General features: G+C 36.2%; 1 protein-coding gene across 6 annotated transcripts in view; it reads left to right on the top strand.

The window, feature by feature from the left end:
• Positions 1–18,961, top strand: part of DMXL1 (Dmx like 1) — a 133,100-nt gene extending 114,139 nt beyond the window's left edge. The window contains exons 41-44 of one of the 6 annotated variants that reach the window (XM_070374103.1): positions 2,359–2,450; positions 8,485–8,537; positions 11,506–11,723; positions 15,443–18,961. In XM_070374103.1, coding sequence (XP_070230204.1) covers positions 2,359–2,450; positions 8,485–8,537; positions 11,506–11,723; positions 15,443–15,667 — 588 coding nt within the window. In that variant the 3' untranslated portion in view covers positions 15,668–18,961. The other 5 variants (XM_070374101.1, XM_070374102.1, XM_014476728.2 and 2 more) reach the window with 5 other exon arrangements.
• Positions 18,962–23,307: the final 4,346 nt, after the last annotated feature.

The following is a 23,307-nucleotide window of genomic DNA, read 5'->3' as shown; positions in this document are numbered from 1 at the left end:
AATTTTTATTTTAAAGAAATCAAGAATATATACTTAAGTATCAAAGCCAAATGTAAAATCTATCTAGTCCTATGTATTCAGTCATACTACTGTAAGTTTCTGTCTGTATTATGTTAAAATTACTCTGTGAGGTATAAAAATCCTTAGTCTCCAGTAACTTGGAAAATAAACCTATAAAGTGCCTGATGGTGATGGCAAGGGGAAATCAGATATATGGTTACTAGAGGCAGGGGAAATTGGATGGAGGCAGTTCAAAAGGTACAAACTTGGAGTTATAAGCCAGTACTAGGGATGTAGTGTACAACATGATTAACATAGTCAATATTGTTATATATGAAAGTTGCTAAGTGAGTAAATTCTGAGTTCTCATCAAAGGAAAAATATTTTTTATTTTTCTTTTATATCTATGTGAGGTGGTGATATTGCTAAACAATATCACCACCTCACATAGATGAGGTGATTATGTGGTAATCATTTCATGATGTATGTAAGACAGAACATTATGCTGTACTCCTTAAACTTATACAGTGCTGCATGTTAATCATTTCTCAAAACTGAAAGAAAAAAAAAATAGAAAAGTTTTTTTACTCACCAGAAAATATAAATAAATAATAAAGTAGTGGATCAGTCACTTGATAAAGACCAAAGTAGTAAAATTGATTTAAAATGTAATAATTAGTCAAGGGATAAATTTTTAAAAAAGAAAAGAAGCCTGTATAGACCAACATGGTAGCTCTGGAGACCCATGCAGCCATAGGTTACTCAAGTGCCTTTCTAGCCTCACTAAACTACAGTTGGATATGATACCTAAAAAGGATGATAAACAGACTAGTGCATCTGGTTCTTTTTCTGCAGTAAATTTATATCTTAGGAACAAAGCAGAAAAGATATCCTATAGCTGGTGCTATTTTCTTGCCCATCTCTTAAAAAAAATTGATAACATCTCTATTCAGGACCACAAAAACTTAATGAACCTTCCACAACTTCATAGAACTGTGAATTTATATTTGATAGATTCTTCAGTGAAGCCCTTTGTAGGACTAAGCAATATCTATCAAGAAAAAAATTAAGAATGTGGGTTGATTCTGATAGTTCATCTTAGGTTAAGTGCTAGGAGAAAGTACTGATCTAAGTGAAAGCAAGCAAGGGAGTGTTGGTGAGGGTACTTTGAAACTATTTATTTTTTCCTCATATTTTCATTCAGCCAGCAGATTAAATGTACAGGTGGCCTTTGAACAACACAGGGATTAGGGGCACTGGACACCCTCCCCGCTAAAGTTGAAAATCTGAATATAACTTTGCAGGCAGCCCTCCATATCCATGGTCCTGCATCTACAGATTCAATCAACCTTGGATCATGTAGTACTCTAGAATGCATTTATTGAAAAAAACAAACAAAAAAATCTGTGTATAAGTGGACCCATGTAGTTTAAACCGTATAATTCATACCATGTTGTTCAAGGGTGAACTGTACAAGTTTATGTTCCTAAGGGGACTACCTTTTTATTTTTTTAACTTCCAAAAAGACAAATTAGTTTAAAAATGAACAGTATTTGCTTTTGGAGATTAAAGTAGATTTTGTTTTAAAGACTTATCATCTAGCCCAGCTGCAGTTGCTGGTTGGGGACAATGGGGAGTGACTGAAAGGAAAATTTTTTCATGAGATGATTTTGACATGTTTTAAAAAGTCATTTTTTATTAAATGTCTGAACAGAAATAACTTGGAAACCTTTATAATTGACTAAATCTCTCATAATAGTTTGTTATTATTTGATGGAATATTGAGAAACATTGTCAATTTTCTAATTTGTTGACTATTAGTATTATGTTTTTATTTAACATATTTAAAAAATATTTAAAAGTGTATTTCTGAAAATAAATAATTCAGTCTGAGATCATCTGAAATTCTATGTTTTGTCTTCTAAGACAAATATTTTCACAAGTTTTCTAAGAAAAATATTTGAACTTAACCTCTTTTTGTTTCCCCTTGAAGTTTTGGTTGAACAAAAGCAGAGGGCCTCGTAAAGGCTCATAATGTATGCATCTTATTTAAGTAGCTCAGGAAAAGTGTATGTATGCATGTGTGTGTGTGTGTGTGAGAGAGAGAGGAGGCGGGGGGTGAAGAGAGAGAAGTGGCAGATTTACAAATGTGCCAAAATGGGGAGCCTTGGTGAACTGGGGTGAGGGGTATATGAGAGTTCTCTGTATAACTCTTACAACGTTCCTGAAGTTTGTAGGGGAAAGAACACAAGGATTAAGTGAGCCACAGATTACATGATCACTTTTTGATTAATGCATCTACCTGCTTATAAAGTTGTTTGTGATAACAATAACGTTTCTTGTTTATAACCATTCCAGACTTGGCAGTGTCATAACAAAACAGCCAATGATTTTGTCTTCGTTAGTTCTTCCTCTCTAATAGCTACAGCTGGTCTTTCAACTGACAATAGGTAAGAGTTTATAACTGAAATTGAAATTTGTGGTGTATGTAGCTAAGCTTTATTTTTAAATTGCTTGATGTCCTTATATCTCAATAATGTTTTCACACTTACACCTTTAAATATTTTTATTACAGAGACTTGTTTCTTAGAGCACTTTTAGTGTTTTAATTGTAAAGCCAAGGAAATTCTGGTGATATTAAAAACAAAATCCGTTCCTTCTGGATTTTTGATATTTTATTAATAATGTTAACACTTCAGTGTAGGAGAAAAGAATTTGATTTTGCCAAGAGTTTTTCTCCATATGATTTTCTATGTGTTAAGAAAGCTTGAGGCAAAAAAAAAAAAAAAGTATTCTTTATTGGTCATGCTGTTTAGTTAACCCTTGCCATAGTCTATGAGACCGATATTATCAGTTTCATAATCAGAACACAAGAAATTCCAAAAGATATGTTAGTTGTGTAATAACTAGTAAGTGGCACCCTGTCCCCATTGCCCCGAAAAACTTAAATGTGGAAAAAAAAAAAATCTTCTCGTTTCTCCATGTCCATGCACACTTTTAACTTCCCTTATACAGCTGAGTTTGAGATTAAGGCCTTCTGAAGTTGCTGAGCTTTTTATATTTGTCCTGAGGCCTCTCTTTGCACTCAAAGTGGGAATTTTAGGAATATGGAGTTTTCAACCCATCTTTCATAGAAATTCTTATATTTATGCCTCCTTTGTAACTCATAGAATAGAGTAGAAGCTGTCCCTTTCATAGTAGGAATAAGTTTTCTTTTTGCTCAAGATTCCTTGTGTCCTGTTCTTTGTTTCAGTCGAACTGTTTAGATTAGAAAATCAGTGAATACAAAAAATAGTTTCTATATTCAGATTTCATATAGTATTCCTTATAATTAGATGTTAATCTGAAGTTTTTCATTTTGGAAGCTATTAGTTTTATAAATTTTTGTCTAAAAATTAATCATACATAAGTATATTGCTTACTTGTATTTGGTGCCTTATAAATTTATGAACTTTCTGTGTGAGTGAGATTCAGATGAGCTAGAATGAGACATACTGTTTTTTAAATTGAAGTATACTTGATTTACAATATTGTGTTAGTTAGAGGCATATGGCATCATTATTCAGTATTTTTGCAGATTATACTGTATACGTTTTTACAAGATAATTGTTATAATTCCCTATGCTATATACAGTATATCCTTGTTTCTTATCTATTTTATAATATATATGGTAGTTTGTATCTTTTTTTTTTTTTAAGTTTGTATCTATTAATTCCATATTCCTAGTTTGTCACTCCCCCATTGTCTCCTCTTTGGGAACAAGTTTATTTTCTTTATCTGTGAGTCTGTTTCTGTTTTGTATACAGAGTCATTTGTATGATTTTTTAGATTGCACGTTGTGATATCGTATAGTATTTGTCTTTTTCTGTCTAACTTAAACTTCACTGAGCATAATAGTCTCCAGGTCCATCCACATTGCTGCAAATGGCAGTATTTCATTTTTTTTTATGGCTGAGTAATATTGTATGTGTGTGTCTCACATCTTCTTAATCCAGTGTTCTGTTGATGGGCACTTGGGTTGCTTCCGTGTCTTGGCTATTATAAAGTGCTGCTGTGAAAGTTGGGGTGCGTATATCTTTTCAAAAGAGTGTTTTCATTTTTTCCAGATATATATCCATGAGTGAAATTGGTGGATCATATGGTAGTTCTATTTTTAATTTTTTGAGGAACCTCCATACTGTTTTCCATAGTGGATGTACCAATTAACATTTTCACCAACAGAGTACAAGGGTTCCCTTTCCTCCTCATCCTCCAACCTTTTTTTTAGACTTAAGTACTTTTGGACTGTGCTGGGTCTTTGTTGCTGTGCACAGCTTTCTCTAGTTGCAGTGGGCAAGGTCTGCTCTCTAGGTGCAGTGCATGAGCTTCTCTTTGCCGTGGCTTCTTTTGTTGCAGAAATGGTCTCTAGGTGTGTGGGGAAGTAGTTGTGGCACACAGGCTTAGTTGCCCCAGAGCATGTGGGATCCTTCTGGACCAGGAATCAAACCTAAGTCCTCTGCATTGGCAGGCAGATTCCTAACCACTAGACCACCAAGGAAGGCCCTCTCTAACATTTTTTTATTGGAGACTTTTTAATAACCACTCTAACAGGTGTGGGGTAATTGCTCATTGTTGTTTTGATCTGTATTTCTCTAATAATTAGTGATATTGAGCATCTTTTCACATGCCTCTTAGGCATCTATATGTCTTCTTTGGGAAATTGTCTGTTGAGTTACTCTGTCCATTTTTTTTTTTTAACAGGTTGAATCAGAAACCAGTTAAGATACCCAGCTGTGATTGATGTTTGGGGTTTTTTTGTTTGTTTTGGTGGCTTTGTGTTTTGGTTTTGTTTGTTTTTTGGCTGTACTGTGCTGCATGCAGTATCTGAATTCTCAACCAGAGATTGAACTTGTGCCCCCTGCATTGAGAGCGCAGAATCTTAGACACTTAGCCACCAGGGAAGCCTGTTCTGCCCTTTTTTTTTTTAATTAGACTTTTTTTTAAATTGAGCTATATGAACTGTGTGTCTGTTTTAGGTGTTAACTCCTTGTCAGTCACATCGTTTGCTTTTTCTCCCATTCAGTAGATTATCTTTTCATTTTGTTGATGATTTTCTTTGCTCTGCAAAAGCTTTATGTTTAATTAGGTCCAGTTGGTTTATTTTTATTTCTTTTTTGCTTAAGCAGACTGATCCAAGAAAATATAGCTATGCTTTATGTAAAAGAGTGTGCTGCCAGTGTTCTCTTCTAGAAGTTTTATGATTTTCCGTTCTTCCATTTAGAACTTTAAACGATCTTGAGTTTGTTTTTGTATATGGTAAAGAGGAATATTCTAATTTCATTATTTTACATGTTGATGTCCAGTTTTTCCACCACCACTTGTTGAAAAGACTGTCTTTCCTCCACTGTATATTCTTGACTTCTCTGTCATAAATTGATTGACCATAAGTCTTGGGTTTATTTCTGGGGTCTCTATTCTGTTCCACTGACCTATGTGTCAGTTTTTGTGTCAGTACCACACTGGTTTATTTTTTGTTTTTGTTTTTTACATTAAGAACTTCAGTTTATTAAACAAGAAAACACATCTTAACATGAATGAAAAGACAAGCCACATAATGGGAACAGATATTTGCAAACACAATTTTATTGTTTCACAGTCTCTATGGAACAGGAATTTGGGAATGGCTTAGCTGAGTGGCTTTTCCTTAAAGCTGCAGTGAAGATGTCAGTGGGGCTGTAATGATCTGAAAGCTTGACTGGAGTTGGCAAATCTTCTTCCAAGATGGCTTCTTCACAGGGCTATTGGCAAGAACTTTTTTTCCCTGACTCTTGTCAGGAGACCTCAGTTTCTTGCCACTTGAGTCTCTCTAAAGGGCTGCTTCAGTGACCTTATGACGTAGCAGCTGGCTTTCCTACAGAGCAAGTGATTTCCAAGCCACTCTCCATATTCCCTGAGGTCTTTGACTACTGGATAAGTCTTCTATATCTGGACGCCTCTTTCAGTAGAGGGATTTAAATTATGTGAATTTAATTATACATGCTTGTGGACCAAAGGTAGGGATCCTGCTAGTGTTGGAGGGTCTCCTGTGAGGTGTAGGTCAACAGTGGCTTGCCACAGTGAGTTGGGACTCAGTATCACACTGTTTTGATGACTGTAGCTTTGTAATGTAGTCTGAAGTCAGGGTGTATGATTCCTCCAGCTCTAGTCTAATATCTAAAGATTACTTTGACAACTCAGGGTCTTTTGTAGTTATTTTGTTCTAGTTCTGTGGGAAATGTCATGAGTATTTTGATGGGGATTGCATTAAATCTGTAGATTGCTTTGAGTAGTGTGGTCGTTTTAACAATATTGATTCTTCCAGTTCAAGAGCACAGGCTATCTTACCATTTCTTTGTATCATCTTCAGTTTCCTTCATCAGTGGTGTATAGTTTTCAGAGTATAGGTCTTTCACCTCCTTGTTATGTTTATTCCTAAATATTTATTCTTATTGATGTGATCTTAAGTAGGGTTGTGTTTTACCTTCTTTTTCTGATATTTCATTAGTAGTATATGAAAGTGTAGCATATTTTTTATATGTAATCTTATATCCTGCAACCTTGCTGAATTTATTTATTAGTTCTAAATTTGGGGGGGGATGAAGATTTTAGGGTTTTCTATATCATGTCATCTGCAAATAGTGACAGTTTTCCCTTTTCCTTTCCAGTTTGGATACCTTTTATTTCTTTTTCTTGTTTGCTATAGCTAGGATTTCCAGTAACATGTTAAATAAAAGTGGAGAGTGTGAACATCCTTGTCATGTTTCTGAATTTAGTGGCAGGCTTCCAGCTTTTCACTGTTGAGTATGATGTTGGTTGTGGATTTGTCTTAAGTGGCCTTTAATTATGTGAAGAACTGTTTCCTCTTTATGCACAGTTTTATCATGAATGGACAACTCAGTAGAGAATTTATGTGTCTTTTGAGATAATCATCTGATATTGATCTTTTTGTTTATGTGATGTATTATATTTTTTGATTTGCAAATGTCTAACCATCCTTGTGACCTTAGAATTAATTCAGCTTGATCATGATGTATGATCCTTTTTATGTATTGTTGAATTTGGTTTGTTAATATATTTTGTTGAGGATTTTTATATCTGTAGTTATTAAAGATATTGGCCTGTAATTTTCTTTTTTTGTAGTGTCTTTGGTTTTGGTATCAAGATAATCAAGGTAATGATGGCCTTGTAGAATCAATTTGGGAGTGTTCCCTCCTCTTCAGTTTTTTGAAATAGTTTAAGAAGGATAAGTATTAGTTCTTAATATATTTAGTAGAATTCCCACGTCTGGTCCTGGACACTCAGTTACCTGGAAGTTGTTTTTGTTTTGTTTCCCCTTCCAGATTGATTTTCACTTCTAGTGATCAGTCTGTTTACATTTTCTGTTTCTTCTTGATTCATTCTTTGCAGGCTATATTTTTCTAGAAACTGGTCCATTTCTTGTAGATTGTCCAGTCTCTGGGCATATAACTATTCATAGTATTATGATTCTTTGTATCTCTGTGGTATCAGTTGTTATTTCTCCTCTTTCATTTCTTGTATTGTTTATTTGGGTCCTCTGTCATCTTCTTGATGAACCTGAATAAGTTTGTTGATTTGGTTTTCTTTTCAGAAAATCAGCCCTTGTTTTCATTGATTGTTTCTATTGGATTTTTTTTTAGTCTCTGTTTTATTTCCTCCCTAATCTTGGTTAAAGTTCCTTCTTCTATTGACCTTGGGGTTTGTTTGTTCTTCTTTCTCTAAAAGAAAAAGTAGATGCTAGGTTGGGTTGTTTATTTGAGAATGCCTGTATTGCTGTGAACTTCCCTCTTAGAATTGCTTTCTGCATTCCATAGATTTTGGAAAATTGTGTTTCCATCTTATTTGTCTCAAGGTCTTTTCTGACTTACACTTTGATTTTGTTATTGACCCATTGCATTTTTAGTAGCATGTTGTTTGGTCTGCATGTTTGTTTGTTTTTCCTGTTTTTCTGTCTGGAGTTTATTTGTAGCTTCGTACCTTTGTGATTGGGGGAAAAATGCTTGATACAATTTGTATTCTCTTAAATTTGTTGGCACTTGTTTTGTGACCTAGTATGTGACGTATTCTAGAGAACATTCCATGTGTGCCTGAAAAGAATGCATTCTGCTGTTTGGAGATATAATATTCTATACATACCATTTAAGTTCAACTGATTTATTGTCATTTAATACCACTGTTGCCTTACTGACTTTCTCTCTGGATTATTTGTTCATTGATGTCAGTGGGGTGTTAAAGTCCCATACTGTTACTGTATTATTATCAATTTCTTCCCTGTGTATTCTTTATTATTGTTTACTCTATATAGGTGCTTCTGTACTGGGTGTGTATATGTTAACATGTATAATATTCCTTTTGTATTGATCCCTTTATCGTTATATAATGTGAAACATTTTTATTCTGTTTTCAACTTTTTATGTCACTTAAGAAGTAATCTTTCTTTTTTTCAGAAACATATGTTTGTGGGATACTCTTGTAGCACCTGCCAATAGTTTAGTCCATGGTAAGTTTTGAAAGTATTTTATAAAAGTGATTTTTAAATGGATTTTTAAAAATGACACATTTAGTAGTTTGTGAAATTTATTTTGCTCATGGTAACAAAGTATGAAAGCAGAAAAGTTTAATATGTGTAATTAACTCTTCACTGCACTTTAATGAAGGACAGTGAAACATAGATAATATAAAAATTGTTTTTACTTTGAATCTATTAACCATAGATCATCATTGTGAATATCAGTTGTATTATATCCTCTCACACCACTGTTACTCAACTTCATACTTGAAGTTACAACTAAAGCAATAAGACAAGAAAAGGAAATTAAAGATACACATATTGGAAGGGACAAAATAAAACTGTGTTTTTTCACATTTTATATGATGGTGTAGAAAAATCCAAAGAGTATAGGGGAAAAAAAACTGCTGGAACTATTGTACAGGTATAGCAAAGTCACAGGATTCCAGATCAGTATACTAAAATCAGTTGCTTTCCTTTACACCAACAATGAACATGTGGAAGTTGAAAAAAAAAAAAAAAAATCACCATTTAAAATAGCACCCAAAATAATGTAATTCTGAAGCATAAATCTGTGTATAGCATCTGTTGGGAAAAGCTACAAAAAAAGGTAAAAAAGATAAAAGACCTAAATAAATGGAGAGACAGTCCGTGTTCACAAACTGTAAAACTTGATTTTGTTAAGATGTTACTTCCTCCCAACTTTATAGATTCAGTGCAATTCTAATTAAACCCCTAGGAATCTGTTTAGAACCAGTTTGTTGACACGTACAAAAGTTTATGTAGAGGGGCCACAGACCTAGAATACTTGTAAACTTAGAGTATTCATATTGTCTGATTTCAGGAATCACTGTAAAGCTACAATAATCAAGCCACTGTGGTATTGGCTTAAGAATAGACACATTAGGGAGCATAGAAATAGACCTGCACGTAGTTAGTAGACTCATCGTTAATAATGGCATAAAGGTAATTTAATGGAAGCACATAGTCTTTTCAACAAAAAGTGCTGTAACATTTGGGTGCTTTTATGTGGAATAATGAACATAGGTACAAATCTTACCTCTTGCACAAAAATTTGCTCAAAATGAATCATAGACCTACATGTAAAAACGAAACTGTATAACTTCTAGAAGGAAATATAGGAGAAAATCTAGGTGACCTTGGGTTTGATGATGAGATTTAGATACAACAAAAACACAATCCAGTAAAGAAATGATATATTCCAGAGTTTTAAAGTTATCCTTTTGCTCAATATCTGAAGAGCAAATAACCATATAAAAGATGCTCAATATCTGTAGTCATCAGGGAAAGGCAAACTAAATTCACCATAATTTATCATACTATTCTATACACTGAAATGGCCAAAATTAAAGATTCTAGAATACCAAGTGTTGGTGAGGATATGGAAAAACTGGAACCTTCATGATTTGCTGATAGAAGAATGAAATAGTACTTCTTTGGAAAACTGTTGAGCAATTTCTTAATAAAATTACACATGCACCTAACATGACCTAGCAGTATATATTTTTACACAAAAAATGAAAACACATGTCCACAATTAAACTGGTATAGGAATGTTATTAGCAGCTTTGTTTATAATAGCCAAAAACTGGAAATAACACAAATGTCCAACAGGATAACATGGTATATTTATGTAATACTATTCAGAACTAAAATGCATGCCCCACTGATAGATGGAACAACATAGGTTAACACCTAAAATGCATGTTGAAAGGAAAAGAAGCAGGGACAAAAGAGTTTGTACTATAAAATTCCATTTATATGAAGTTCAAGAACTGGTGAAACTGATTGGATAGAAATCAGAATTATGATTGCTTTTGAGGGAAAAGGAAAGGCCTGAGGGTGCTTTTTGGAATGATAAACACATTCTTTATTTTGATCTGAATAATGCTTACACAAAGGTATCCATTTGTCAAAACTCATCAAGGGTGTACACTTAGAATTTGTACATTTTACTCTATACAAGTTTATATCTCAAAGTGCTGGAAAAGTTAAAAAAAAAAAAACAACCTCATATGATGAGTTTTATCTAGATTCTTACAATACTAATAACATTTTGTTGAGTACTTAGTATTTGCCAGGTAATGTATATGCTTTGACTATATTAATTAGTTTCATCCTCATACATAATTGTTAGGCAGATGGTATTATCGTCTCTTTTACAAATGATGAAACTGACACTTAGGTTAAATAATTCGCCTAAGGTATACATTTAAATCCAGACAAAATCCAGGATTGGGGGAATACACTTATATTGGTTTTTAGTTTCCTTATTTAGTATTTCTGTCATCTTTATCATTTCTGGGTTAGTTTCAGTTAATGGATTTTCTTGTCTTTATGCGTATTTCTTTGCAAGCCTGGTCATTTTTTATTAGATATATTATAAATTTTATAAATTTTAAGTACTGATTATTTTTGTATTGTTTAAATATTTTTGAGGTTTTCTCCAGGACTGAGTTACTTGGAAACAGATTTGTTGAGGGTGGAGATGGGAATTCTGTTAAACAGAATCAAAGCCACATTTGGTACAGGGCAAATTTTGCACACACATGTGCACACACACACCCCATTGAGTCAGTACCCTTCTCAGTATTCTGTACAATGCCTTCTGAATTAAAAGATTTTTTTCCCACTCTGGCTGGTAAAAACAGGAACACAAATCAACCTGGATTCCCCTTTCTTATGCTATGGCCAGAAAATCCTAAGCAGTAAGCTGGGTCAGTTGTGTGGCTCACCTGGTTTGTTTCTCATTTCTCAGAGATCATTCTTCTTCAGTGCTTAGTTTCCAATGTCTCATACCATTGTTTCTTATGTATCACTTGATATTTTCATTGTTTTCGGCAGGAGAGTAAATGGAGTCTAGCATTCCACCTTGGCCAAAAGCCAGGAATATGTTTCTTATGCTGTTATATAGTTTTTATTTTTATTTAATTTTCAGCTTTTGCATGTCATGATAGTGGAGCCACTGTTTTGGCATATGCTCCAAAACATCAGCTACTAATATCAGGTGGCAGAAAAGGTTATACATGTGTATTTGACCTTCGGCAACGACAGCAGAGGCAACTTTTCCAGAGCCATGATTCTCCTGTTAAAGCCATCGCTATTGATCCTACTGAAGAGTACTTTGTTACTGGATCTGCTGAAGGCAACATAAAGGTAATTATAGTAATGCCACAATATCTCCAATGTGAAAGGAAATTTTTGGAAACCTTGGATCTTTAATCATATTGAAGACACCTGTCTCTTTAAATTATGGAAATATTGACTCCTTTGTAGTCCAGGATTAACTGCTATTTAATAAATCTCTTAATGAATAAAATAAAATAATATTTAACTTGAAAATTGCCCATTTTCCTGTTATTTTCAAATGTGCTTAACTAATTAGGCATGCAAATGAATTGGATTTTCTGTGGATATGGCCATGACCATATTTTAGACATTAGTCTTGACTCCATGTTCAGAGTTATTGAATTCAGTTTCAGGTGCTGTGAAATATACTGACATTTTCCCTTATCCCAGATTTCTCCCTATTTTGTCATACATAGTATCAGCATCCAACCACTTAGTGCCTGATTCAAGAATTCTGATGTACCTGGATAAGCTCTGCTTATAGCAATCTTTCTGAAACTCCACTGTTTCAAACTTAGAAGTTTGAATGTTAAGCAGCTTGTTAAAAATGTTAAGCACCTTGTTAAAAATGAATCCCACTCCAGAAATACTGTTGCTAGATTGCCCCCCATAATACCCAGTTGGTAAGTCCAGTGCTCAGTAGTGTGCACTTTTATAACATGGATATAGTGGTTTTGATGAAGGGTTCCCTGTCTCCACTTTGAAGGATCTGTAGGGGTAAGACTAGTCAACAGATTATTCTCAGATCAGTCGCTCAGTCATGTCCAACTCTTTGCGACCCCATGAATTGCAGCACGCCAGGCCTCCCTATCCATCACCAACTCCCAGAGTTCACTCAGACTCAAGTCCATCGAGTCAGTGATGCCATCCAGCCATCTCATCCTCTGTCGTCCCCTTCTCCTCTTGCCCCCAATCCCTCCCAGCATCAGAGTCTTTTCCAATGAGTCAACTCTTCGCATGAGGTGGCCAAAGTACTGGAGCTTCAGCTTTAGCATCATTCCCTCCAAAGAAATCCCACGGCTGATCTCCTTCAGAATGGACTGGTTGGATCTCCTTGCAGTCCAAGGGACTCTCAAGAGTCTTCTCCCACACCACAGTTCAAAGGCATCAGTTCTTCAGCACTCAGCCTTCTTCACAGTCCAACTCTCACATCCATACATGACCACAGGAAAAACCATAGCCTGGACTAGACGAACCTTTGTTGGCAAAGTAATGTCTCTGCTTTTGAATATGCTATCTAGGTTGGTCATAACTTTCCTTCCAAGGAGTAAGTGGCTTTTAATTTCATGGCTGCAGTCACCATCTGCAGTGATTTTGGAGCCCCCAAAAATAAAGTCTGACACTGTTTCCACTGTTTCCCCATCTATTTCCCATGAAGTGATGGGACCGGATGCCATGATCTTCGTTTTCTGAATGTTGAGCTTTAAGCCAACTGTTTCACTCTCCACTTTCACCTTCATCAAGAGGCTTTTGAGTTCCTCTTCACTTTCTGCCATAAGGGTGGTGTCATCTGCATATCTGAGGTGATTGATATTTCTCCCGGCAATCTTGATTCCAGCTTGTGCTTCTTCCAGTCCAGTGTTTCTCATGATGTACTCTGCATAGAAGTTAAATAAACAGGCTGACAATATACAGCCTTGACGTACTCCTTTTCCTATTTGGAACCAGTCTGTTGTTCCATGTGCAGTTCTAAATGTTGCTTCCTGACCTGCATACAAATTTCTCAAGAGGCAGATCAGGTGGTCTGGTATTCCCATCTCTTTCAGAATTTTCCAGTTTATTGTGATCCACACAGTCAAAGGCTTTGGCATAGTCAATAAAGCAGAAATAGATGTTTTTCTGGAACTCGCTTGCTTTTTCCATGATCCAGCGGATGTTGGCAATTTGATCTCTGGTTCCTCTGCCTTTTCTAAAACCAGCTTCAACATCAGGAAGTTCATGGTTCACGTATTGCTGAAGCCTGGCTTGGAGAATTTTAAGCATTACTTTACTAGCGTGTGAGATGAGTGCAATTGTGCAGTAGTTTGAGCATTCTTTGGCATGGCCTTTCTTTGAGATTGGAATGAAAACTGACCTTTTCCAGTCCTGTGGCCACTGCTGAGTTTTCCAAATTTGCTGGCATATTGAGTGCAGCACTTTCACAGCATCATCTTTCAGGATTTGGAATAGCTCACCTGGAATTCCATCACCTCCACTAGCTTTGTTCGTAGTGATGCTTTCTAAGGCCCACTTGACTTCGCATTCCAGGATGTCTGGCTCTAGGTCAGTGATCACACCATCGTGATTATCTGGGTCGTGAAGATCTTTTTTGTACAGTTCTTCTGGGTATTCTTGGCATCTCTTCTTAATATCTTCTGCTTCTGTTAGGTCCATACCATTTCTGTCCTTTATCGAGCCCATCTTTGCATGAAATGTTCCTTTGGTATCTCTTATTTTCTTGAAGAGATCTCTAGTCTTTCCCATTCTGTTGTTTTCCTCTATTTCTTTGCATTGACCACTGAAGAAGGCTTTCTTATCTCTTCTTGCTATTCTTTGGAACTCTGCATTCAGATGCTTATATCTTTCCTTTGTTCCTTTGCTTTTCGCTTCTCTTATTTTCACAGCTATTTGTAAGGCCTCTGCAGACAGCCATTTTGCTTTTTTGCATTTCTTTTCCACGGGGATGGTCTTGATCCCTGTCTCCTGTACAGTGTCACAAACCTCATTCCATATTTCATCAGGCACTGTATCTATCAGATCTAGGCCCTTAAATCTATTTCTCACTTCCACTGTATAATCATAAGGGATTTGATTTAGGTCATACCTGAATGCTAGTGAGACTACTTAGTACAAATAAGTTGGACTAGTTTATTTTGTTAGGACTTCCATACTGTTTTCATAATTCTCAGCCAGAAAAAAATTAACTAGAATTGTAGAATTTCAAAAAGGTGTTTCTTAAAATCAAATGTATATACCAGTTTTCATACAAAATTCTTTTTCGTTTGTTTGAAGCTAATTTCTTATTTGAACTTTCCTCAGTTTAGAATAAGTTGTGCTAAATGTTAGATTAGTTCTTTAGTATGTATTTTCATTCTGGGTTTGATTATTTAATCAAGTTAAAAGATTTCATAATATACCAGGTTGTATTCAGGAGTTACAGTTTTAACACTCATGTCTAGAGTAGTGTGAATTAATGAATTTCTCCAGGAAAAGAAAGAAAAAAAAATTTTTTAATGAGATGTCAAAACATCAGAAAATTGTAATAATTTATCTTGCCACTGGAATATAGTTTTGCCTGATCTGAAGGCCTCTGGGTGTTTGGCACTTTCCTCTTTCCAGTGGTTCTGATTCCCTGGTGGATACTGTGCATTATGGAGAAAAATTACCCTACTTATATAGGTACACAGCAGAATCTTTGCTGAGAGAGAAAATCTTCATTGTAGTTCCTACAATATTACAAGTTTCTGTTGCATTGCATACCTAACCTTCTTGTATCTAAGCTTTCTCATCTCTAATGAAGGGTTTAAAATACTTACCTGTCTTACTGGATTAACTTTTGAAGAATGTAATAATATCAACAAGATTTAGAATATTGCAACACTCTATACAAGAATGAAAATGTTGTAACTGTAGGCCTACACAGATTTTTCTCTGTTTTTGTTTTAGAAATTTCTTATTTGTACACAAAGACAGGCCTAAATCTTTTGCTTGGATTTTTAAGGTAATCATCAACCCCAATTTTTATTTTGTCCTTGATGTAATTTCAGATTTGGAGTCTCTCTACCTTTAGTCTTCTTCACACCTTTATCAATGAACATGCTCGGCAATCCATTTTCAGAAATATTGGAACCGGAGTGATGCAAATTGAGACGGGGCCTGCAAATCACATTTTTTCATGTGGAGCTGATGGAACAATGAAAATGAGAATACTACCGGATCAGTTTAGCCCATTAAATGAAGTGTTGAAAAATGATGTGAAATTTATGCTGTAACATTTTAACAATAAGATGTATAATTTATTACCTATTCCTTGAAGTGGCCAACACATATAATGTACCGTGATCATTCTCTATACCACAAATAAGCTAATGCTTTCTTGTTTTCATATTTATTTTATGGAGCTTTGCCCTTGATGCACTGATGCCTTAAAAATTAACAAGGTCATTCAGAATTAGACTACATTGCCTAAAGTAGAATGTGTAAGTAATGCTGTAAAAATACATATTTATAGTATGTTATAGTGAGTATATCATAGTGTTAAAGGAGTTTTGTTTGGTTGAAAAGTTCTTCTGCAGACACCTCTGCATGAATTTGTTTGACAGTAAAAATACCTTTTATGTAAAGGCAGTTGCACCTCAGTCATCACTTAATTCACCACATTCTCACTTCCTTTTTCAGACTTTCACATCTCAGACTCCTCTCTTAATTAATGATATAATGATATTTGGGCAAGAGTCAAAAAATAATGAATATCTCCATTAACACTGTCATTGGGGCTTTAGTGATAAATGAGTCAAATGGCTCCTTATGTAAAGTTTTCATCAGTTTTCCCTCTGGAGCCCAAGTTGTGTGTGTGTGTGGTGTGTGTGTATATATGTAATGTATCTTACACATCCTATGTGAACTCTGTGTGTGTGTGTGTATAAGAGAAAACTGCAAGTCTTTTTATTTGTTTTTGTGCCATAACAGCACTGCCACCAGAATAACAACTTTTTTTTGCAACAGGTTTTTTTCATCTTTTTTTTTTTTTTAATTTTGAATTCTCATAATCTTCAAATAAATTTCAGGAAAACTTCCAAGATTATTAAGATTTCATTGAGTCAGATTAGACTTAGCAGTCAATAATGTTTCTGTGGTGGCATATATGAGACACTTAGGTTATAAATTTGTCAAAGGATTTTTGGGCACCATACATTTTACTTAAATTTTATTTTATTTCTTATTTTTAGGTGCTTTTAGTCTCAAAGTTCTGAAAAACTTACAGCAGTGTTTTTAGAAACAAATGTGAAAAGTCAAATTAAATAGATAGTATTTACAAATGTAAAATACCTGCCAGATCTACCATTAATAGATAATAAACTAAACCTTATATTTTATTATTTTTTTGCCAAAATATATTATTTTATTATAAAAGTATGACCAAAATATTAAAAATGCACAATGCTTTTAACTTAAATGTGCTAACCCTATTTCTGTCTGTTTTGTGCTATACCTTTTCTGATTCAGAATTATAGAAAACTTGATAATACTTGATTTTAACCAAGGAGACTGGAGGCAAACGGGACTAAGTGTTTAAGCAACAACTATATACTACTTAGCTTAAATATATTTTGTTAATAGGAACATTAATAGAACATTTTTATGTAACAAAATATGGACAACTATTATCTTGGAAATTAAAGAGTCAAATGAAGCAAAGAAATGAAGGGCTGGTAAAATGAATTTTGTAATATCCTCAGGATACTTTTAAAAGTATATTGTTAAGATTTTGTAAATTCATAATTTTAAATGTGTTAAGCAAGTTGCGATGAAGACACTGTTATTGTGTAGAGAGTTTATGTGCACATAATAACCTGTACCTATAAATTGTGCAATACGATATGTGACTATTTGCCATGGAGAAATCTGTGACGGCATTGGAAATGATACTGTTGTTTGATGTAGTTAATCTTAAATTATTATTCAGTAATTTCTTCATGAATCAAGATTCAAAAGGCTTTAAATTTAAACACTTTCAGTGAGATAGAAAATTTATGATTATGCTTATTAGGAAAAAGACATGGTGGATGAAGAATTAAGCATTTTAATTAAGGGTTTATATGAATAATAAATTATGTAAGCCCATATGTATTTACATCCAGAGTCATAATATTTTAAATAAACAATCATGCAGTGACTTTCTTTTAAGCATGCTATTGTTTTAAGTAATAGTTATGCCACTTTAGTTGATTTCAGTATATGTGACATTTTAAATAGGAGAATTTCTGTATTTGTATTTGGTTAATGTAGGAAGAATTACATAATTTTCCCAGATTCCCTATTGTTCCTTTTCTATAGTCTTTTTAACTTAATGAGTAAGCATTATGCAAAAAAGGTGAGAATAAAATGATAAAGGTAGTTGGAATGTATGCTTAAGTAAAAAATGATGTACATATATGTAAAATTTCATCCACACTAATGGAGTGGATACAACAAATTACATTTTTTAAAATGCGTGCTTTCTGAGAATGAGGCTTTGTAATGGTAGAAGAATTAATCACACTGTGAGCCTCATTTTCTAAAATGTAGGGTTGTGGGTGTGGGTGTGTGTGGGTGTGTGTGTGGGTGTGTGTGTGTTTTAATGTAGAACCATGGGACAGTCAATTCTATCATCCTTTCTGGCTGTCTTTGTTTTGCCCCAATTAATTTCTCCTTAAAAAAATTTTTTTTTATAAAACCATTGCAGAATTTCTCCAACTGGTCTCAACGATCAGAACAAAGTACAGAGATATTCTTACTTAAAGAAAATGCTTATACAACATTAGAGTGGCAGTGATCTTTTCATAACAGTGTTGACAACCCAGAAAGATATATTTTACTAAACAAAAAGTTTAAATGTTATATTGCAAGAGACCACAATCCAAAGAACAGGTAGACAAGAAGTATATGTATAGTATATAGGGAAAATTTAATGCTCCTAAAATGATAAATAATGGGAAAATAACAACACCAAGCACCAATATGTTCGTCCTCATGAAAAGTTCAAAGAATGTTAAAAAAACAAAACAAAACAGTGTGATACCACTGTTCATCAAATTAGAATAAAGTCAAAACAGTGGCTTCAGTTTGGTGAAGATGCAAGGAAGTGAGCACAGTGAAACATTGCTGGCAGAACTAAACTGCTACAAAGTCATGTAGATATATATTAAGACTGAAAAACATACTTTCACTGAGCAATCTTTTGAGAGATTATCCTTTACAATAAAAATACCTATGCATAAAAATATATGTATACAGATGTTTATTGAGACATCTAGTGGAGCAAAACTAGAAATATAAATGTTAATTCGTGGGCAAATTGTGGCATAAATTTTGGTAATCCATACAACAGAATATTCTCTGTGCTCAAAAAATTGTTAGAATTGTATCAGTTCATCTGAAGAAAGTTGGTGAGAAAAAAATTTCAAAGTAAAAGGTGTTACATCCTATGTTTCAGATTTTTTTAGTCTTTAGTTTTAGTATGCATTATAGGGACATAGAAATATGTATGGAAGAATACATGTGAAGCAAGACTCTAACATGGAAGGAAGAAGGAGATAATACTTTTCTAAATGCCTTTAAACCCTGCTTGGTAACATGATAGCAGAAATAGTCATGTATGTGTTGGTGAAGAAAAGCTGTATTTCCATACACGAGTTTCCTTAAGTTTAGTACTTCTCAGTTTAAAGCCCCATGAAGTAATGAGGCAAGTTACGGGCCTCCTGCCTGTGAAACATACAGTGGTGAGACAGAGAGAGTAGCTGTCTCCCATTCTAAAAGGTGAGAAGTAACAGTCATATGATGTCTCTGGTCCAGAAGGATTCTGAAATTTAGGTGGGTACCTGTCACCAAGTAATCCTGTCCCCTGCAAGTATTTCTCCAGAGCTCTTGGCTCCACCTTCTGGGCTGCTTTTTTTTCCCCCTAAGGTGAAGTTGCTCAGTCTTTTCTGACTCTGCAACCTACCAGGCTCCTCCATCCATGAAATTTTCCAGGCAAGAGTTCTGGAGTGGGTTGCCATTTCCTTCCTCTTAGTTATTCTTGCCACCTCTTTAATATCTTTTGCTTCTGTTAGGTCCATACCTTTTCTGTCCTTTATTTTGCTCATCTTTGCATGAAATGTTCCCTTGGTATCTCTAATTTTCTTGAAGAGATCTCTAGTCTTTTCCCATTCTATTGTTTTCCTCTATTTCTTTGCATTGATTACTGAGGCAGGCTTTCTTATCTCTCCTTGCTATTCTTAGGAACTCTGCATTCAAATTTGTATATCTTTCCTTTTCTCCTTTGCCTTTTGCTTCTCTTCTTTTCTCAGCTATTTGTAATGCCTCATCAGACAACCATTTTGCCTTTTTGCATTTCTTTTTCTTGGGGATGATCTTGATCACTGCTTCCTGTACAATGTCACGAATCTCCATCCATAGTTCTTCAGGTACTCTATCCGATCTAATCCCTTGAATCTGTCATTTTCACTGTATAATCATTAGGGATTTGATTTAGGCAATGACACCCTACTCCAGTACTCTTGCCTGGAAAATCCCAGAGACAGAGCAGCCTGGTAAGCTACAGTCCATGAGGTCGCTAAGAGTTGGACACGACTAAGTGACTTCACTTTCACTTTTCACTTTCATGCATTGGAGAAGGAAATGGCAACCCACTCCAGTGTTCTTGCCTGGAGAATCCCAGGGATGGGGGAGCCTGGTGGGAGGCCGTCTATGGAGTCGCACAGAGTCGGACACGACTAAAGCGACTTAGGAGCATACCTGAATGGTCTAGTGGTTTTCCTTACTTTCTTCAATTTAAGTCTGAATTTGGCTCTCAGTCAGCTCTCGGTCTTGTCTTTGCTGACTATATAGAGCTTCTCCATCTTTGGCTGCAAAGAATATAATCTGATTTCGGTGTTGACCATCTGGTGCTGTCCATGTGTTGTTGGAAGAGGGTGTTTGCTATGACCAGTGCATTTTCTTGGCAAAACCCTATTAGCCTTTGCCCTGCTTCATTCTGTACTCCAAGGCCAAATTTGCCTGTTACTCCAGGTATCTTTTGACTTCCTACTTTTGCGTTCTAGTTCCCTATAATGAAAAGGACATCTTTTTGGAGTGTTCTAGAAGGTCCTGTAAGTCTTCATAGAACGATCAACTTCAGCTTCTTCAGCACTACTGGTCGGGGCATAGACTTGGATTACAGTGATATAGAATGGTTTGCCTTAGAAATGAACAGAGATCATTCTGTCATTTTTGAGATTGCATCCAAGTACCATATTTTGGACTCTTGTTGACTATGATGGCTACTCCATTTCTTCTAAGGGATTCCTGCCCACAGTAGTAGATATAATGGTCATCTGAGTTAAATTCACCCATTCCAGTCCATTTTAGTTCACTCATTCCTAAAATGTCGATGTTCACTCTTGCAATCTCCTGTTTGACCACTTCAATTTGCCTTGATTCATAGACCTAACATTCCAGGTTCCTATGCAATATTGCTCTTTACAGCATTGAACTTTACTTCCATCACGCATCACATCCACAACTGGGTGCTGTTTTTGCTTTGGCCATCTCTCTTCATTCTTTCTGGAGTTATTTCTCCACTCTTCTCCATTAGCATATTGGGCACCTAACGACCTGGGGAGTTCATCTTTCAATGTCATACCTTTTTGCCTTTTCATATTGCTCATGGGGTTCTCAAGGCAAGAATACTGAAGTGGTTTGCCATTCCTTTCTTCGGTGGACCACATTTTGTCAAAACTCTACATGGTTCATAGTTTCATTGAGCTAGACAAGGCTGTGGTCCATGTGATCAGTTTGGTTAGTTTTCTGTGATTGTGGTTTTCATTCTGTCTGCCCTCTGATGGATAAGAATAAGAGGCTTGTGGAAGCTTCTTGATGGGAGACACTGACTGAGGGGGAAACTGGGTCTTGTTCTGATGGGCGGAGCCCTGTTCAGTGAATCTTTAATCCAATTTTCTATTGATGGGTGGGGCTGTGTTCTCTCCCTGTTGCTTGACCTGAGGCCAAACGATGGTGGAGGTAATGAAGATAATAGTGACCTCCTTCAAAAGGTCCCATGGACACACTGCTGCACTCGGTGCCTCTGACTCTGAAGCAGGCCACCACCGACCCACGCCTCCCCTGGATACTCCTGGACACTCATGGGCAAGTCTGGGTCAGTTTCCTGTGAGGGTCACTGCTTCTTTCTCCTGGGTCCTGGTACTCAAAAAGTTCTGTTTGTGCCCTCCAAGAGTATTTCCCCAGTCCTTGTAAGTTCTGGTGGTTATATGGTGGGGTTAATGGCGACCTCCTCCAAGAGGGCTTATGCCATACCCAGATCTGCACCCAGAGCCCCTGACCCATAGTTCTGGATCAGTCTCTCTGAGCTAGGCATGCCTTTTGTGCCCTTTCCAGGGCTGAGCAGCTCAGGTGACCAGGAGCTTGGCAAGCACACTGTCCCACGTGGACCCTGCATCTCAATCACCTCCCTGGTCCTGGCCACTTGGCTTCCATCTCAGGTGTGCTGTATGTCTCCTCTGGAGAGCTGATCTCAGGCTGTGACTCTTCTGGTGGATGGCAACCATACATGATCTCAGGATGATGTGGTTAGAAGCTGGGAGCCTGCTCACAGTTTGGTGGAAGATGCCTTCCCTGGGACTGAGATTGTAGCAGCCCCTCCTTGCCTTCTGGCTCTGGCTGCTGCAAGCCTGCCTCTTTGCCTCTGGGCAGGGAGAGGCTGGTATGCAGCCAGCTGGCTCTCCTTTGGTATCCACTCAGTCCTTTGTTCTGTGAGCAGGCCAGCTGTGCCTTAGGTTTTTAGGTTAGAGCCTTTCACGGGAAAGTTCTCTTTTCTGCAGTTGCGGTTAGGCATGCATTCTGTGGTTTTGTTTTGTTTTGTTTTCTCTCCCAGTTATGTTGCCCTCTGAGATTCCAGAACTCCCCACTGACCTACCTGTGAGAGGGTTTCCTACCGTATGGAAACTTCTCCTTCACGACACCTCCCCAGGACAGGTCTCTGTCCCTAACTCTTTTGTCTCTCTTTTTGTCTTTTAAATTTTGTCCTACCTCCTTTTGAAGAGAATGCGGTGCCTTTCTGGGTGCCTGATATCCTCCGCCAGTGTTCAGAAGTTGTTTTGTGGAAGTTGCTCAGCATTCAAATGATCTTTTGATGAATTTGTGGGGGAGAACGTGGTCTCCCCATCCTATTCCTCTGCATCTTGAAGCAGCAAGCAAGAACACACAGAAGAACTATACAAAAAAGATCATGACCCACATAACCACGATGGTTTGATCACTCACCTGGAGCTAGACATCCTGGAATGCGAAGTCAAGTGGGCCTTAGGAAGCATCACTCTGAACAAAGCTAGTGGAGGTGATGGAATTCCAGTTGAGCTACTTCAGATCTTAAAAGATGATACTGTGAAAGTGCTGCACTCAATATGCCAGCAAATTTGGAGAATGGCAGTGGCCACAGGACTGGAAAAGGTCAGTTTTCATTCCAATCCCTAAGAAAGGCAATGCCAAAGAATGCTCAAACTACTGCACAATTGCACTCATCTCACACGCTAGCAAAGTAATGCTCAAAATTCTCCAAGCCAGGCTTCAACAGTATGTGAACCATGACTTCCAGATATTCAAGCTTGTTTTAGAAAAGGCAGAGGAACCAGAGATCAAATTGCCAACATCCTCTGGGTCATCGAAAAAGCGAGTTTCAGAAAAACATCCACTTCTGCTTTATTGACTATACCAGAGCCTTTGAATGTGGATCATAATAAACTGTGGAAAATTCTGAAAGAGATGATCTGCCTCCTGAGAAATCTGTATGCTGGTCAAGAAGCAACAGTTAGAATGGGACATGCAACAATAGACTGGTTTCAGATTGGGAAAGGAGTACATCAAGGCTGTATATTGT

Source organism: Bos mutus, chromosome 7 (genome assembly GCF_027580195.1).
Source record: "Bos mutus isolate GX-2022 chromosome 7, NWIPB_WYAK_1.1, whole genome shotgun sequence".
Lineage (NCBI taxonomy): Eukaryota > Metazoa > Chordata > Mammalia > Artiodactyla > Bovidae > Bos > Bos mutus.
The sequence above is the reverse complement of the archived record's forward strand: the minus strand, read 5'-3'. Positions and strand labels throughout refer to the sequence as shown.